This window comes from Zalophus californianus, chromosome X, assembly GCF_009762305.2.
Source record: "Zalophus californianus isolate mZalCal1 chromosome X, mZalCal1.pri.v2, whole genome shotgun sequence".
In the NCBI taxonomy this organism is placed as follows: Eukaryota; Metazoa; Chordata; class Mammalia; order Carnivora; family Otariidae; genus Zalophus; species Zalophus californianus.
This window is the reverse complement of record NC_045612.1, coordinates 96895329-96914084: the sequence shown is the minus strand read 5'-3', so window position 1 is coordinate 96914084 and position 18756 is coordinate 96895329. Positions and strand designations below refer to the sequence as shown.

Genomic DNA, 18756 nt, shown 5'->3' with positions numbered 1-18756 from the left:
TTAAATAAATAAATAAAATCTTTAAAAAAAAGCCTGATCCAAAAAATGAAAAAAGTCAATAAACAAAACAACAATTGAACAAAAAAAAGTCTGGTCCTATTTCCACCACAACTGAAGCTGATGCTTTGGAGCACTCTGTGATCAGTAGACCTGGTACATGCAGGGGACCTGTGTTGGTCTTCTGAGGGAGAGGCCAGCTATGCTGGTTCCCAGTCAGACCTGCCCTAGTATAGATGCCCCGGCCTGGTGCAGGGGCATGGGGTTTGGTGTAAGCAACTCCAGCCTCCACTGGAAGTGCTGTGTTTTTCTCTCTGAAGTCCAACCTTGCTGGTGGGGGCGGGGGTGGAAAATGGTGGGGGAATTCACAGCTGCTGCGTACAGGAGGCCCTCACAGAAAAGTGAACGATCTCTCCTCCTTTGTTCCAGGCTTTTGTCAGATCCCTGCCTTCAACCTGTGTCTGGACCGTCAGCACTGCTGGCACTTCTGTGTTTTATCTCTAGCCAGTGGCTGGGATTCAAAATTCCAAATCTTAAATGACCTGGCAAGGCGCAGACCCGCTGCCCTTCCCTGGAGGAGAGCCTTACAGCACTGCACCCAGCACCATTCTGCCCCATAAAAACAGTCCCATGGCTGCGCAGGTTCCTGGAGTCTATGGTGAAGCACAGCAAAAAGTTGTCCCCTGCTGTTTAATGGCCGCTGTATGGCGCCCGGTGGGCCTTTTGTCCTTGGAGAGGCGATATACACTCTTCCAAATGTACTGCAAGGAGGGGAGCATTCTCTCTCACTGTGACCCAGGGGATCCCCACACCACAGTGTTTTGCAGGAACCCTACACGTTGTTTTCTCTCCGCTCTCTCCCTCTCTCCTTGACTTCCACTCCCTGAAAAGGGCTCCCTCCCCCTTGAGGCACTGCGGCTTTTCTCTCTCTCAGTTCATGTCTTGGAACCTCGCATCTGCCACGTTCTCTTCCTCCAATTGTGCAGACTGTTTTCTTAATCCTTAGATCGATTTCCTAGTTGTTCAAAATGATTTGATGTTGATCTAGCTACATTCAAGGGACGAGGCAAGCTTGGGGTCCCCCTACCACTCTACCATCATAACTGTCTGGGTGGTATCTTCTAATTGACCAGATTTGTTGGGCAAATGAGATAAAATCTACTTGCAAGTATATTCTACCTAGACTTCTCAGTATTCTATTACCTTGCCGCCCAGTGCAAGGAATACAAACACTGTGTTTGTGGAATGCTCTTGGTAATTTGATTAGGCTGGCATTAGAGAGCCGTGTCCTGCTATACGTTACCTTAGAGTTGCTTAACTTTTTGAATTAGCCTGCTTTCTGGTTACAAGAGTTAGCTGCTTTCCTTGACCCCCTTTTCCATGTAGATGGTATATATGAAAATGATTTCTGAGGCGAATTTAGTTTTTTCTCTTAAAATCTTAAAATAACATTGTTGTTGATTGGTTTGTTTTCAAGAAAACTGTCCCAAAATCTAGGGGTATCTTAGACTATATTAATATATCTATTGTGATTAAAAACAAGGAAGCAGATAGTCCTAATCAGTTTTACACTTGTCAGACCACTCAGAGTAATGCACTGAGTGTAGGACACTGTATTTTATGAGATAAAGATAGTGCAGACTCCTGTCTATTTTATATGGCCACAGATGAATAATCTAGACATGCTTATCCTGGAGAAGAGAAGCCTTAGCAGAAATCAGTTACTGTCTTCATGTATCAGGTGGTCTATTTATGGAAGGGAATTGTATGTCATTTCAGAGGACAAAAATAAGACCAATGGCTAGAAAGTTGTTAATTCAGTGAAATGTTCTTTGATAAAGGGCTCTGTAATCAAATAATTATGACAAATGTATGTATCATATTCCTGTTCTGGAAGTTTGCACATAGAGATTAAATATATGTTAAGGCCCCTAAAAAGTCATGCAGTAAAAGATCTTGTTAAATTTGTTAATGTCAGAACTGGTTTTCTAAGGAGCTCACATTTAGGTAGTGGTTCTCAAACTGTGGTAGTTAGACCAGCAACACCAGCATTACCTGGAAACTTATTAGAAATGCATCTTCGGGGCGCCTGGGTGGCCCATTCATTAAGCTTCTGCCTTGGGCTCAGGTCATGATCCCAGGGTCCTGGCATTGAGTGCTGCATAGGGCTCCCTGCTCAGTGGGAAGCCTGCTTCTCCCTCTCGCACTCCCCCTGCTTGGGTTTCCTCTCTCGTTGTCTCTCTCTCTCTGTCAAATAAATAAATAAAATCTTAAAAAAAAAAAAAAAGAAAGAAATGCATCTTAGCTCTACCCCAGACCTATAGAATCGGAAACTGTGGGAGCTGGGCCCAGTAACCTCAGTGATAATAAGTCCTCAAGGGGATTCCGATGCTGCAGCTGTGAGAAGTACTGCTAGAAAACTTGACTGTTTTTTTTTTTTTTCCAACTCAACAGCACCCTTTTCATTTCTTTTGTACTACTTGCCACAATTTTTATTTTTTACAATTTCTTCTGATGATATTCTTTGACTCAGCTCATTTTTTTTATAGATGGTTATCCCTCTGAGGTATAGAAGGAAGGAAACTCTTATGAAAGGCCTACCATAGTTTTCATCCTACTGTAGGTGCCATCCAGGTGGTATCAATTTGGATACTATAAAGAATCCTAAGTAGTGAATCCATATCTTCTGTGAAGTGAAATAATCATTTCTATAATGAAGTAAACCTTAAATTCATTGCTACTGTTGCCTTTTTTTTTAAAAAGAGCACTTACTGTTTTTCATTTACTTTAAAATGTTCTTTGTAAAATGTAGACTTTTCTTTAACATCTTAAAAGGATCTTTAATGTGCCCTTTCTTATGTTAGAAGTCAATAAAATTAGAGATTTTTCTGATTTCCTTGCATTAGCAGAGACTAAGTTCTTGTAGCATTGTATTTATTTATACAAAGAAGTATGAATGACACTTTGAGAAAAATGAAATTGTAGTTTAAAATGAATCAGTATGTAAAATTAAAAATGATTCCCTGTAAGTGTGCCTATAACTAGAGCCTTATTTATTTTATGGGTATCATAAATGTGCATTTTGAGTGTTTATATGAAATGCCTCTATAAGTCATACAGAAGAATTTTCTTTTTCTGTAGGACAGTGAAATTGGGTTGATATATTAAAATATCACAATATATTTAACTTAAGTGTATTTAGGACAAAATTATTAGTGTCCCTTGGAATGAGTTATGGCCAAATTCATCTTAATTTCTTGATACTGTCTTGTCAACACTTTTCATAGAAGTAAGGGTTCCCTGGGTTTATATTACTAGGTCAGTTGGAGCTTTATTTACTTTTATTCAGGGGGACAAAGACTGGTAGTCTGGAGACTGGATTTTGATTTGGTTGCTGGTGTCCAACAGCAGAATGCCTGGAGGCATCCACTTGTAACACCGAGTATAAGTGGTGGAATCATTATTACTATATTTAAATACCGATAGTTGGCAGGAATATGCTAAAGTTTGAATCTAACTGTGAATTTTGTCCCTGTCCCTGCCCAGGGCAACTGCTACTGAAAAGACATGCTCATCTGAGGAGGAAGACAGCAGAGGTGGTGGTTTGGAGCTAAATATTACTTCATTGCTAACTCCAGGGAAGAGGTGTAGGATGTTGGCTGTGTTTCCTAAAGAGCACCTAGCAGTTTTCACCTTGTGTAATTAAGCTTCTGCATGTTTTTCAAATTATAACTTTATGCTTATGATTTTATCTCTTCTTAGTTTTCCTCACAGGAGAAAAAGCCAATTCAGTATTGAAACGCTATCCAAGAGCGAATGGACTTTTTGAAGAGATAAGACAGGGCAACATTGATCGTGAATGCAAAGAAGAAATCTGCACATTTGAAGAAGCAAGAGAGGCTTTTGAAAATACTGAGAAAACTGTAAGTATATTGAAAATTTTTAAGAAACATTCACAGTTTTGCCTACCTTTTGGATGTATGTTTGCAATCTGCATTCCCAAATGTGTGCATTTTTATCAGTTACAAATAGATCACAAATTACATTTGTGAAGAACTCTGGAAGTGGCATCTAACTAAGAATACTCTGTGGATAGGAGAGCCACCTTCACTTCCCCGTCTTTGAGGGCCCTGTTTCCACAGGACTGTGCTGCGCAGAGATTGATCATCCTAGCAAGGGGGAAGCGCTTGTTTCACACGAGGCTCTGATGGGGAAAGTTATAAATATCATCACCTTACTCTGCCTTATCAGTGAGAAAGTGTGGAGGAACCTAATAGATATTGACACTGTTTTAAAATCGTTTACTTCTTGTACAAAAGAAAAGACATATCCATATTTGAACTCTCCTCCCCACTCTAAGAATACTCCTTAACCTCTCTTTACTCTAGATGGCAAGCCATTCAAGGAGAGCAGGGTTGGGAAAGCAAAAGGCAGTGGTATAAATTCTGTGGAACTGCTCTGCAGTTGGAGATGACATTACCAGGGGTAGCCATTATAGAAAGATCCATTTCTGTGCACCGACCACGAAAATAACACTAGATGCGAAACAAGTGATGTCAGATGTGCTTGGAGGGATATCAATTATGTCTCAGAAGTAGCAGATAGAGAAGTTTTAAAGAAAGGGGTTTGTTTGTTTGCTTTTAAAGATTTACTCATTTATTAGACTGTGAGTGGGGCGGGGGCAGAGGGAGAATCTCAAGCAGACTCCCCGCTGAGCATGGAGCCTGACGCAGGGTTTGATCCCACAACTCATGAGATCACGACCTAAGCCAAAATCACAAGTTGGATGCTTAACTCACTGAGCCCCCCCAGGCGCCCCAGAGAAAGGGGTTCTGATCTTTTGTTAGATAGAAAAGGAGCCAGAAGTTAAGAGGAAGGAGCTCAAGGAGAGATGATGAGGGAAGCATCACAAAGTCAGTGTATAAATTGATAAGCTGTAAGCATCAGTTTTTATATTTTTATTTTTTTATTGAAGTATAATTGACATACTCTATTAGTTTCACGTATATAACATATCAGTTGGACAATTGCATACATTACTTAATGGTGTAGTCATCTTCTGTCACCATCCAATGTTATTACAATATTATTGGCTGTATTCCCTCTGCTCTACTTTTCATCACTGTGACTTAGTTTATAACTGGAAGTTCGTACCTCTTAATCCCTTTTATCTATTTTACCCATCCCCCACCCACCGCCCCTCAGGCAACCACCAGTTTGTTGTCTGTATTTAAGGATCTGTTTGTTTGTTTTTTAGATTCCACATAAAAGTGAAATCATATAGTATTTGTCTTTCTCACTTAGCATAATACCCTCTAGGCCTGTTCGTGTTGTTGCAGATGACAAGATCTCATTCTGTTTTATGGCTGAGCAGTATTCTACTGTGTGTATGTGTGTGTGTGTGTGTGTGTACATGTGTACCATATCTTCTTTACCTCTTTGTTTATCCTTGGACACATAGGTTGCTTCTGTATCTTGGCTATTGTAAATAATGTTACAGTAAACATCAGTGTGCATATATCTTTTTGAATTAGTGTTTTTGTGTTCTTTGGATAAACACCCAGTAGTGGAATTACTGGGTCATATGATATTTCTTGTTTAATTTTTTTTAAAGATTTTATTAGAGAGAGAGAGTACGAGTGGGGGAAGGGGTGGAGACAGAGGCAGAGGGAGAAGCAGACTCCCCACTGAGCATGGAGCATGACGTGGGGCTCCATCCCAGGACCCTGAGATCACGACCTGAGCCAAAGGCAGATGCTTAATCAACTGAGCCTGGTTTTAATTTTTTGAGGAGCCTCTATTGTTTTCCACAGTGGTTGCACCAATTTACATTCCCACCAACAGTGCACGAGGCTTCCTTCTCTCCACATCTTTGTCAAAACATTATTTCTTGTCTTTTTGATACTAGCCAATTTGACAGGTGCTCATTGCGGTTCCGATTTGCATTTCCCTCATGATGAGTGAATTTGGGCATCTTTTCATGTGTCTGTTGCCTATCTGTAGGTCTTTTTTGGCAAAACGTCTTTTCAGGTTCTCAGCCCACTTTTAAAATTTGATTGTGTGTTTGTTTAAAGTGGTTTTTATTTTTTTGTTTTAAATCAAATTTATTTATTTTTTTAGAGACAGAGAGCACAAGTGGGGAGAGGGGCAGAGCGACAAGGAGAGAGAATCTCAAGCAGACTCCACACTGAGTGAGGAGCCTGACTCAGGGCACAAACTCATGACCTTGAGATCATGACCTGAGCCAAAATCCAGAGCCGGATGTTTAACTGAGCCCCCCAGATGCCCCTAAAGTGTTTTTTAAATCTTAAATCCCACAGTTAAAAATGAAAAAAAAAAATCATCTACAGTCCCATCGTGCAATCACAAAGCACTGTTGACCTTTTAGTTTCTTTCCAGCTTTTTTGCTGTGCACCTGCTTAGTCCTCATTTTATTATACACATTTATATTTTTGTTATGAAATCAATATATGGTCATTATAGAGAAATTTAAACTACACTAAAACATGAAATGAATAAAATCATTTCAATTTTTAGCACCATCAGTTTTCAGATTTTGGTATATATTATTCCGGCCTATTTTTAATGCATAGATAATTTTTAAATAACAGTAAGATGGTAATATAAATAGTGCTTTATAGCATGCAGCTTTTAATAAAAACTGGTTAAAACAAGCAAAGCTTAGTTTTTGATATTACCGTTTTTCAAAAAATACAAATTTTAGATATTCTACCATCATTTTCATAAAGCCCAATGACTTTTCATCCTGCTTTATCATTCTTCTTTAATGGAAAGGTAAGAACTTTAGTGGAAAGATACTTTGAAATTATGTAAATCTTCTGTTCTTCATCAGCCTATTACCCACTAGTTTTAACATCTGTTTATGATTCTTGACTGAATCAATTATAGTTGCTAAATGATGATTTCTAACTTCATCATATGTACATTTGTTGTTTGGCATTCAGGAAAGTTCCAGGGCAGGAACTTTCCCATTATCTATCTATCTTTTAGTACAGACTCAAAGATTACTTTTATCAATGAACTGTAATCCCTTACTGTCAATGTTTTGATCAAATTGTCCCAAATTTGGCTAATGGAAGTTTCTTTAACTTCAAACTGGCTTCTGTGTCTTTTTCACATTATCATTTTATTTATTTGTTTATTTGAGAGGGAGCGCACATGCACGTGCACACAGGTTGGGGGAGAGGCAGAGGGAGAGGGAGTGAGAGAATCTTATGCAGGCTGCACGCCCAGCAAGAAGCCTGACTTGGGGCTTGATCTCACAACAATGAGATCGTGACCTGAGCTGAAATCAAGTTGGATGCTTAACCCACTGAGCCACTCAGGCACCCCTGCTTATGGGTTTTTTTAAATGCAAATTTTTTTTTTTTTTAGGTGGGCTCCACATGCAATGTGGGGTTTGAAATTTCGACCCTGGGATCAAGAGTCAAATGCTCTACTGACTGAGCCACCCAGGTGTTCCTGCAATTGTTTTTTAAATTTTCATTGTAGCCATAAATTAAAGACATGTTATTGAATGTGGATTTTTGATCATAGTGGAAAATCTTCTACACCCTATTAGAGAGCAATTCACATAGTTTCTTCTAATATACTTGAGCTTTTACATTTAGATCTCTGATTCACTCACTAGTTTATTCTTGAGTATGGTGTGAGTTATGGATATGATTTCTTTTCATCTGGCTCTAGAGTTGTCCAGAGACCATTTCTTATAAAATCCATCTTTGCTTCAGTGATTTTAGTTACCCTTATGCATCTCAGTGCTTCTATGTATCCGTTCCTGCCCACAGAGATAGGATGCTGCATTTCAGCCATCTTTGAAGCAAATAGAAGAAGAAACTCCTTCAGCAATTGCTTAAGCAGTGCTCTGCCCTCTCCAGCATCACCTTTTCTTCTCTGTAGATTCATTCTCATTAGTCTACACACCTTTAAAAAGAACTCTCTTCACCCCTCATCCCGCTCCAACAACTACCTCACGGCTTGAAACTCTGTTCTGTCTGTACTCACCTCCCCTGGTGAGGTTTCCTAGTGTCATGGTTTGAAATGCTAACGACTCCCAAATTTTTATCCTGGAGGGCCACCCTGCACTGCAGAACTATGTGACTCACTGCTTACTTAGCATCTCCTCTTGGAATTGAATATGTTTCTTAAACTCAACATAAAATATTCACGCCCCTTCCCCCCAAATCTGCTTCTACCACAGCCCTTCTGATTTGAGTGGTAACTCTATCCATCTCTGCTAAGCCCCCAAACCTCGTTGTTATCCCTGACTTTTCTCTTTGTTTCATATGCGCATCCCATCTGCTGATAGTGTTGGTTCTAACATGAAAATACATTCAGAATCTAACCACCTTTCACATCTCTCTACTTGTTAACACCTTACATCCAAGCCACCATCACTCTCTTATCTGTATGATTTCTTGCCCCCCTCCCCATAGTTGATTCTCAAAACAGGCCAGAGTGATCCTTTAAAGTGTCTTCTCTGTAATGTCTTCCTCACTTAACGTCAGAGTGCTTGGAATCACCCACAGGGCACTATACTGGCAGTCCCAGGCCCTCTCCTCTCCACTCCTTCGCATCTCCTCTGACACTTTGCCTCTCATTCACTTTGCTGTGGCTTTCTTGTGGCTCCTTAGAAATACACAGTGCACGTCCTGCCGGTGTAGTCACAGTGCATGACTTTGGCGCTTTGGGCTTTTCTCTTCCAGACAGACATGCCTGAGCTCCCTCACCACTTGAGGTCAAGTTCACTTTCTCAGCAAGAATGAATCTTACCTTAACTTGTAACCTCTTGCCCCTTCTCTGTATTATTTTTCTTTCCGGCACTTCTCACCTCTGACATCTGTTAATTTTATTTATTGTTGCTCTCCCTCGAGAACTATTAGCTCTACAACAGCTGCATTGCTTGGTCATAGCTATGGTCCTTAGCATATAAAACAGTGCTGGCACATAATAGGAATTAATTAAATATTTGAAGCATGAATGAAGAATGAACGACTGGATTGGCATATTATGAGGTACATTTATTTCATAGGAAGTAGTGATTTAAAACTTATTCACAAAATAGATGATAGATGTGGACTTAATTTTAAAAACTTTTTTATTATTATACTGGTATTAGGTTCCTTTCCTTTATGGTTTAGAGCTTGTCATCTGAGTTAGTTTATGTCGTTAAAACCATACCATTCACAATAAGGTGTGCCCAAAGTCTTTTGGTTTAATAAGTGTAATAGAAATAGCATTCTGATCCCTGATCTGTTTCAGAATAGTGTTTGTTATATGTTAAGAAGGATCTGCTCTGTGTTAAGAAGTACTGAACAACCCAGTTTCATCTTTGAAGTTCATGACTGATTAATTCTGGCAGTGAAGAAAATGATTGACTTTTGGGATTTGCTTTCTATACTTAGACTACTTATTAACTATCTTTTTGTTTACTAAAATTTATCACTCAGGTTTATTCATACATATTTTCATCATCCCCAAATCTGAACTGTGTTAATTTAGAAGTATGCTTTCAGTAGGATGGGGTGGGGTTTTTTTTTCTTTTTTGTAATTTTTTACCTAATTGGAACACAAGTCTAATTATAACATATAGTGGAAGAAAACTTAGTTCATGGTTCTCATTCTCATCGTGTAAAAATTTGGTCAGATTTAATCAGATTTATCTGCTAAGTACCTGCTATATAACAGACATGGGACATAAAACAGTGAATAAGCTGACCATCATGGCATTTGAGATATGATGGAGACAGCATACATATACACAGAATCTCACATACGCAGTAGTTACCAGAATTCTGTGCCACAATCCTTTGCCTTGAGAATGACCAGTGGACCTGATTTGGTGTCTCAACTTTGCCACCTACTGACTGTATTGCTTTGTGCAAACATTTTACCTTTCTAGGCATCAATTTCTGTATCTTTCAAAAAGTAGAAATTATACCTACAGCATTAGGTTTGAGGCTGTGCACTTAGCTTAGTACTTGGCATAGAGGATGCTCTCAATAAATAAATTCTGTTCTAGTTTTTAGGTGCTCCATTACAGTCACTTTATTTAGGAATCATTATTTGATCTCTTCCGTTATTTTCTTTTTTCCTCTCTATTGGTGCATCAGGGTGCTTTGCATGTTAGAATTTTAAATTTTGAACTAACATGAATAAAATATAAGTAATTTTTTAAAACAGCTATTTCAGAACTTCACGTATTCTAGTTTATTTGTGCTTGACTTTTCAAAATGGTTATCCTCAAACTTTACTAGATTGCATAAGAATCAGGTTGGCTACTTGTCAGAACTGCATAGTTCCACTTAGCATCTAGATCTGCGTTTCTAATACCATTCCACAGTAAAAGGAACCATGACTATTTAGGGAAATGGCCAATTCTAGGGCTGGGGCAGGGAGAATACAAGATGAACTGGAGTATACTGCAGTACTAGAAAGTGAGGAAGTGCTAAAAACAAAGAATGGGAGCATGTCACCGGGACACAGGAGCCAACCTGAAGGAGGTCTCAGTGGTCAAAGCTGGAACAATTTGAGTCACAGAATAAGTAATGCAATATTGGATTATAACCCAAAGCATACAGTAAATACACATATGTCCACAATGATATAAATGAATGAATGAAAAAATAAATAGCTGAGAAAAATATACAGTACACAAGAATTCCAAATTATACATGCAGATACTCCCCTTTCCAGGAGGTGGAACTTAATTCTCTGCCTTTCTTGTTTGTGGTTTGGACTTAACGATCTGCTTCCAAAGAATAGAGTATGGGTAGTGCTGGGAAATAACTTTACCATGGTGAAACCTGGCGAACACTGCCTTGACCATGTGATCAAGGTTAGCATCATCAGTGATAAGTCATATATAGCATGTGATGACAAGGGACTTCACTTCTGTGGAGTTTTCCCCCCAATGCATAACCCCAGTGGGATCATGAGAAAATTACCAAAGACATCCAAATTGAGAGACATTGTACAAAATACCTGACTCCTCAAAACAAGATCATAAAAAAGAAGACTGAGAAACTGTCACAGACCAGAGGAGACTAGACATGATGACTAAATGCAATATTGGTCAAAAGGTCATTAGTGGGAAAACTAGTGAAATGCAAATCTGTTGTTAATAGTAATGGACCAGTATTGGTTCACTATTTCTAACAAATGTACCATTCCATTATAAGATGCTAATGTTAGTGGATACTGGCTGAAGAGTATAGGAGAATGCTCTGTACTATCTTTGCAACTTTGCTATAAATATAAAATTACTGCAAAATAAAAATGTTTAGTTTTAAAATTCACGGTTCAGGGTCCACAGGTCTCCACGGGACCAGGGAACATGCTTTAAGGAGCAGCCTTGGGGATTCTAATGTACATGATCAGCACTAACATTTTATAAGATTGTAAAGCAAGTTGTTCAACTAAAACCATGTAGTTGGAATACTCAAAAAGCTTTACACTGTGTGGTATTCTCAGGGGTGCGGATGACTGGGGTGTCCTGTCTGGGTGCATCATCCCAAATTTTTATCCCATTCCCTGTGTCCTCCATGCTCCACTCTACCCCCAAGCTGTGGTTGCATTTTAGAAACTGAGTCAGTAATATCCAGGGCTTTTAGATCTAGGTCCAATGATTGATTGTGTTTCAGATAATACCTATCATTCCAAAATGTTGCTATTTAAATTGGTTTTATGTGGAAATTGTTGAAAGAGAAATTGAAGAAAGAACTATGCAGTGCCCTTTAGTGCTAGATGTTGTTAACAAAAGCAACACTGGAACTCTCTGAATTTGGAGCACACGGCAAGAGGTAGCATGTAGACACTTTTGTGTGGAGATAGCAATTACAAGAAGTGTTCAGTGTCTGAGGTATTTTAGACTTGGTTACTAGTTCCCCAGAGATTTCTCATCACACTTGCAGGCAGAAACTCAGATTCTTTGGCATTGTTAAGGAAACTCCTATTTCACTTAGCCTCTGATGGCACTTGAGCCGCTGATTCAGAACTTTGCCCTTTGAGGGATGAGGGACTTCAGGAAGGAAAGGAGGTAGGAGTTGAGTCTGGGCATAGACATGTAGGGGCAAACATGGAGCATTACTGCCACCATCTCCCAGCCATACTCTGCATATTCATCCACATCTTCCCACATGTTCCCTAGGCCCATCCCAAGCCCCTCCTGGGGGAGCCAAATATGAAGTTTCCCTTCAACCACATGAGAATTGTTTCCTGGGGCTCCTACAGGCATCCCCACTACTTCTTTTGGGATCTCTTGAGAATAAGATAGTAAGTTAGGCAGGGCCAAAGTATGTTATTTTGTGTGTATTTTGAAAATCCTCATCTTGTTCCTGATCTTAGAGGAAAAGTCTCAGTTTTTCACCACTGAGTATGATTTTAGCTGTGGGTCTGTCATGCATGGCCTTTATTATGTTGAGGTATGTTCCCTTTAAGCCCACTTTGTTGAGAGTTTTTATCATGAACGGTGTTGAATTTTGTCAGATGCTTTTTCTGCATCTATTGAGATGTAGATTTTATTTATTTGAGAGAGAGAATGCGTGCATGTATGCACATGAGTAGGGGGAGGGGCAGAGGGAGAGGAAGAAGCAGACTCCCCGCTGAGCAGGGAGCCTGATGCGAAGCTCAATCCCAGGACTCTGGGATCACAACCTGAGCTGAAGGCAGCCGCTTAACCGACTGAGCCACCCAGGCGCCCCGAGATGATCATATAATTTTTATCCTTTGTTTTATTAATGTGGTGTATCATATCAGTTGATTTGCAAATACTGAACCATCCTTACATCCTTGGAGTAAATCCCACTTGGTCATGGTGAATGATCCTTTTAATGTCCTGTTGAATTTAGTTTGCTAATATTTTGTTGAGGATTTTTGTATCCGTGTTCATCAGGGATATTGGCCTGTAGGTGTGGTTTTGTTTTTTTGGTGTGTGTGGTTTTTTTTGTTTTTTTTTTTTGGTTTTTTTTTTTTTAGTGTCTTTGTCAGGATTATCGTATCAGGGTAATGCTGGCCTCATGGAATGAATTTGGAAGTGTTACTTCCTCTTCAATTTTTGGAATAATTTGAGGAGAATAAGGATTGACTCTATTTTAAATGTTTGGTAAAATTCACCTGTGAAGCCATCTGGCCCTGGACTTTTGTTGTTGGGAGTGTTTTGGCTACAAAATTCAGTTTCCTCACTAGTAATCAGTCTGTTCAGATTTTTTTCTTTCTTTCTGATTCAGTTTTGGAAGATTGTATATTTCTAGATATTTATCCATTTTCTTTATGTTCACTTTGTTGGCATAAATTTTTCATAGCAGTGTGTTACAATCATTGTATTTCTGTGCTGTCAGTTACTTCTCTTTCATTTCTGATTTTGTGTCCTTTTTTTTTCCTTGATGAGTCTGGCTGAAAGTTTATCAGTTTTGTTTATTTTTTCCAAAGAACCAGTGCTTGGTTTCGTTGATCTTTTCTTTTTTTTCTCTTTCTTTTTAGTCTCCATGTCATGTACTTCCACTCTGATCTTTATTATTTCCTTTATTCTACTAACTTTGGGCTTTGTTCTTTTTCTAGTTCCTTTAGGTGTAAAGTTAGATTGTTTGAGATTTTTCTTGTTTCTTGAGGTAGGCCTCTATTGCTATAAACTTTCCTCTTAGAAATACTTTCATTGTGTCCCAAATATGGACTGTTGTGTGGGGTTTTTTTTTTTTTTTTTTTTTGAAGACTTTATTTACTTACTTATTTGAAAGAGAGAGGAGGGGCAGAGGGAGAGAAAGGATCTCAAGCAGACACACTAAACGCAGAGCTCAATGCGGGACTCAATCTCATAACCCTGAGACCATGACCTGAGCTGAAATCAAGTGTTGCAGACTTAACCAACTGAACCACCCAGGTGTGCCGAGAGACTGTTGTGTTTTTATTTTCATTAGTCTCCATGTATTTTTTTATTTCCTTTTTGATTTCTTCATTGACCAGTTGGTTGTTTAGTAGCATTTTGTTTAGCCTCCATATGTTTGTGTTTTTTTCCAGTTTTCTTCTTGCATATGCTTTCTAGTTTCATACTATTATGGTCAAAAAAAGATGTTTGATATGATTTCAGTCTTGTTAAACTTATTGACACTTGTTCTGTGGCCTAGCCTATGATCTGTCCTGGAGAATTTTTCACGTGAACTTGAAAAGAATGTATATTCTACTGTTTTTGGATGGAATGTTTTCTATGTATCTGTTAGGTCAATCTGGTCTAGTGTGTCATTCAGCATCACTATTTCCTTGTTACTTTTCTTTCTGGATGATCTCTGCATTGATGTAAGTGGGTTGTTAAAATGCCCTACGATTAATTACATTACTGTCGATTTCTCCCTTTTTGTCTGCTAATATTTGCTTTATGTATTTAGGTGCTCTCCTGTTGGATGCATACATATTTACAATTGTTATATCCTCCTGTTGGATTGATCCTCTTATCATTGTGTAATGCCCTTCTTTGTCTCTGGCTATAGTCTTTTTTGTCCAATATAAGTATTGCTGTTCTGGCTTCTTTTTTGCTTCCATTTCCATGGAGAATCTTTTTCCATCCCTTCACTTTCAGTCTGTATGTGTCTTTAGGTCTGAAGCGAGTCTCTTTTTTAGAGAGAGAGAGTTCACAAGTAGGGAGGGGCAGAGGGAGAGAGAGAATCTTAAGCCGGCTCCATACCAATCATGGAGCCTGAGGCAGGGCTCGATCTCACGACCCTGAGATCATGACCTGAGCTGAAATCAAGAATGGGGCGCTTAACCGACTGAGCCACCCAGGTGCCCCTGAAGTGAGTCTCTTATAGGCAGTACATAGATGGATCTTTTCCCTTTTTATCCATTCATTTACCCTGTGTCTTTTGATTAAAGCATTTAGACCATTTATACTTCAAGTAATTATTGATAGATACATACTTATTGCCATTTGTTAATTTTTTTCTGGTTGTTTTAGTACTACTCTATTCATTTCTTATTCTCTTGCTGTCTTCCCTTGTAATTGATGACTTTATTTAGTGTTATGCTTGGATTCCTTTCTCTTTATTTTTAGTGTATCTATTATAGGTTTTTGGTTTGTGGTTACCGTAAGATTCATATATCCTAAGTATATAGCAGTCTATATTATGTTGATGGTTGCTTAAATTGGAGCACATTCTAAGAGGAACTTTATTTTTACTTCCTCTTCCATGTTTTATGTATATGTTGTCATATTTTATATCTTTATTTTGTGAATCCCCTATTTTTTAGATAATTGATTTTTACTATTTTTGTCTTTAACCTTCCTACTAGCTTTATAAGTGATTGATCTACTACCTTTACTGTATGTTTGCTTTTACTTGTGAAATTTTTTTCCTTTCATGATTTTCTTCTAATTATGGCCTTTTCTTTTCTGCTTAAAGTCCCTTTAACCTTTCTTGTAAGGCCATTTTAGTGGTGATAAACTTTAACTCATTTGTCTGGGAAACTCTTTATCTCCACAATTCTGAATGATAACCTTGCTGGGTAGAGTACTCTTGGTTGTGTTTTTTTTTTTTCCTTTTAGCACTTTGAATATATCATGCCATTCCCTTCTGGCCTGTCAAGTGTCTGCTGAAAAATTAGCTGACAGCCTCATGGGGTTTCCCTATTACATAACTGGTTGCTTCTCTCTTGGTGCTTTTAAGATTCCCAACTTATCTTTAATCTTTTACATTTTAATTATTATATGTCTTGGTGTAGACCTCCTTGAGTTCATCTTGTTTGGTGCTCTCTTTTATTCCTGGACTTGGATGTCCATTGCCTTCCCCAGGTTAGGGAAGTTTTCAACTATTACTTCTTCACATAAGTTTCTGCCCCTTTCTCTCTTCTTCTGGGATCTCTCTCATGCAAATGTTACTATGCTTGATGTCATCCTAAAGAGCCCTTTACATATTCTCATTTTTTAGAATTATTTTTTCATTTTGCTGTTCAGCAGGGTGCTTAACACTACACTGTCTTCCAGATTGCTGCTCTGTTATTCTCCATCTTCTAATCTGCTGTTGATTCCTTTTAGTGTATTTTACGTTTCATTTATTGTATTCAATGGATTGATACTTTTTTATATTTTCTATGTCTTTGTTGAAGTTCTCAATGAGTCATTTAGTATATCCATTCTTCTCTAGTCTAGGGAGCATCTTTATGACCATTACTTTGAACTTTTTATCAGGTAGATTGCTTATCTGTTTCATTTCTTTCTTCTAAAGTTTTGTCTCATTCTTTCATTTGGAGCATATTTCTCTGTTTCCTCATTTTGTTTGACTTTCTGTGTTTGTGTCTATGAATGAGGCAGAATATCTACCTATAATGGCCTTGTGTAGGGACAGCCCCTGTTTAGACCACATGTCCCTGGCAGCTTTGGCTGGCTGGCTGGAGTTTTAACAGGCATGGGCTGGAAGTCCCAGGGCACTCGGCTGGCGCTACCCTGCTTGGACAGCTGGAACTGAAGTGGGCACAATATTTGATACCAGTCACTGCTTGTCATGAATAGACTATAGGCTGATTTTTCTTTCCATTCCACGGCTGAAGAAAGATTCATGGAATAGGCTCCAGAGGGCCTTGGGGCTCTCTGGATAGAGGGCAACCTGGCAGTACAGCGGGAGCTATAACAGGTGTGGTCTGGGAGGTCCTGGGGCACTCTGCATAGGGGGTGCCCTGGCGAGTCCCCTGGAGCTAAAGTGGGTGCAAGGCTGGAGTATCCTGGGATGCTTGATACCTGTGTTGCCTTGGTGAGATTACTAGAGCTATTGTAGACATTGTCCAGCAGTGTCCACGTACGTGTAATGCTGGGGCCACTTTAGTGGGAAGGCTGGGGTTGGTGTGGGCTAGGGGCTCAGGGCTCACTAAGGTAGCTCGCTGGCTAGGGCACCCAGACACTACTCCCATATGTGCAGTCAAGGTGGAGAGGGAATATAAATTGTGGTGCTCACCAGCCCCTTCAACCCAAACAGCTGGGAAGCTTCCTGCTGTTTGGCAGAGTTCTAGGACTGGTTCCTTTATATTCTAGTTGCTCGTTTAAATTGTGCCTTCTTTTCTGTGCCCTAGGGCAGACAAATCTGTTTCTGATCCCTCAGTACTATCCCTCCCCACTGTAGTTCACAGTGTAGGAGGTGGGAGTTCTGGTCTTTTTCTTTCCTGCTGTTTTATATGCTGCCCCTCTATCCTTTGTTGTTCAGAAGCTGTTCAGTCAGTCCTCAGTTCATTAGGAGGAATTGCTTTATATGTAGGTTTAGATTTGGTGTGTCCATGGAGGAGTGAGTTCAAGGTCTTCCTATGTCACCATCTTGGACACTTTGAAAAACCTTATATGACCAATTAAAGTAAGTTTTTATTCATTAAATTGTTGATATTTTTTAAATTAGTGGTGTTTTATTCTCTGGCATTTGGGCCCTTTTTTAGATTATAAATCCTTTGAAGTCGTAGTTATCCTTTTCAGGTTACAGTGAGAACTTAATTTGGAGGGTTTCAGAATCTGTATTACCAAAACAGTGTGGGTCTCTCCATGCCAGGAGTCTGTTAACCTTGACCTGAAGTTACCTCAACAGGTTTCCTCTCCCACTACCAGTTACTCTTTTTCAGACCTGCCCTCATAGATTGGGTACTGGTGGGAGTAATGGGCCCAATTTTTTGTCACTTGTACAATCATTTGCATCATAGATTTAATGTAACTCTGCATATTATTGTAGGCAACAGTGTCTAGTTAGTGATGCCCTGTTTAACCTCCAGATATGCTATTCACCTAGGATTATACTAAAGACACATATAGAATTTGAGAACTCATCAGTGCTTATTATTAGAATTAATTTGCCAGAAGGTGTTCTTCTGATGGATATGGTGGAAATCCAAGGATTCCATGACAATATTGCACCAGAGTTTGGGGTCACATAAATGATGAGTCAGGTGTCTAAAAAGACCCTGCTTTGTGTAGCCACTCTAGTTTGACAGTCTAAACTCCCATTCCTTAGTGATAGGCAGATCTCCTACCCATTCTCTTCCAGTTGAAACTTCAGTGTTGGATTTCCTTTATGCCCACTTTTTTCTCCTTTGCTCCTTCATCTCCGGCTAGACTTTGACCTTAAGATCATGGAGTGAGGAGAGAAGCATGATCTGCTCTTTAACCCTTACCCTTCCCATCTCTCTCCTTAAGTATTTTCGGGGGAAAGGAAGGGGAAAGGGGACAGATGTCTCTAACTTAACTGGTATTGCTCTATCCCCTTTTTGGTTGTCACTAATTCTTTGGTGGGCCTAATTAAAATTGGATGGGAGGTGAACAGTGTTCTTCAGGGGGTCCCTAAAAGAAACCTCTGTATAACATAGTTCCAGGAATAGGAGTTATGACTCCTTGTTGGCCTCTTCTACCCCCTTTCCCAGCTGGCTTCTATCCTAGTATGTATGCCTCACATCCTTGTTGGGGCCTTAAGCTCTCTGGGACAGAATAGCTGCAACATGGCTCAGATTTTCCACAGTATCCACCTAACTGGTGGGAAATTCTTACACCCTTATTTTAATCTTTGGGAAAGGTCTGTAGCATCACTGACCCTGTTCTCTACCTTACTTTCCTCGGATCCACCCTGCCCTTCATATGGGCACAGGGGGCAGGAGTGGGGTACATCAGCCATTCCACTGCTTAAGCATATGTCCACTCAGGGGGTGAAATGTCTGTGTTCTCTTCATACACATATCCTAACTCTTCATACACATAACCTAACCCTGGCTTTCTTAGAGCTCCCCTCA

The 18756-nt window shown here is 39.4% G+C and overlaps 1 protein-coding gene across 5 annotated transcripts in view; it reads left to right on the top strand.

Moving 5' to 3' along the window:
- Window positions 1–18756, top strand: part of PRRG1 (proline rich and Gla domain 1) — a 173105-nt gene that overhangs the window by 103894 nt on the left and 50455 nt on the right. For all 5 annotated transcript variants that reach the window (XM_027607466.1, XM_027607463.1, XM_027607464.1 and 2 more), the window contains exon 3: window positions 3760–3920. In XM_027607466.1, coding sequence (XP_027463267.1) covers window positions 3760–3920 — 161 coding nt within the window. The remainder of the gene's footprint in view (window positions 1–3759; window positions 3921–18756) is intronic.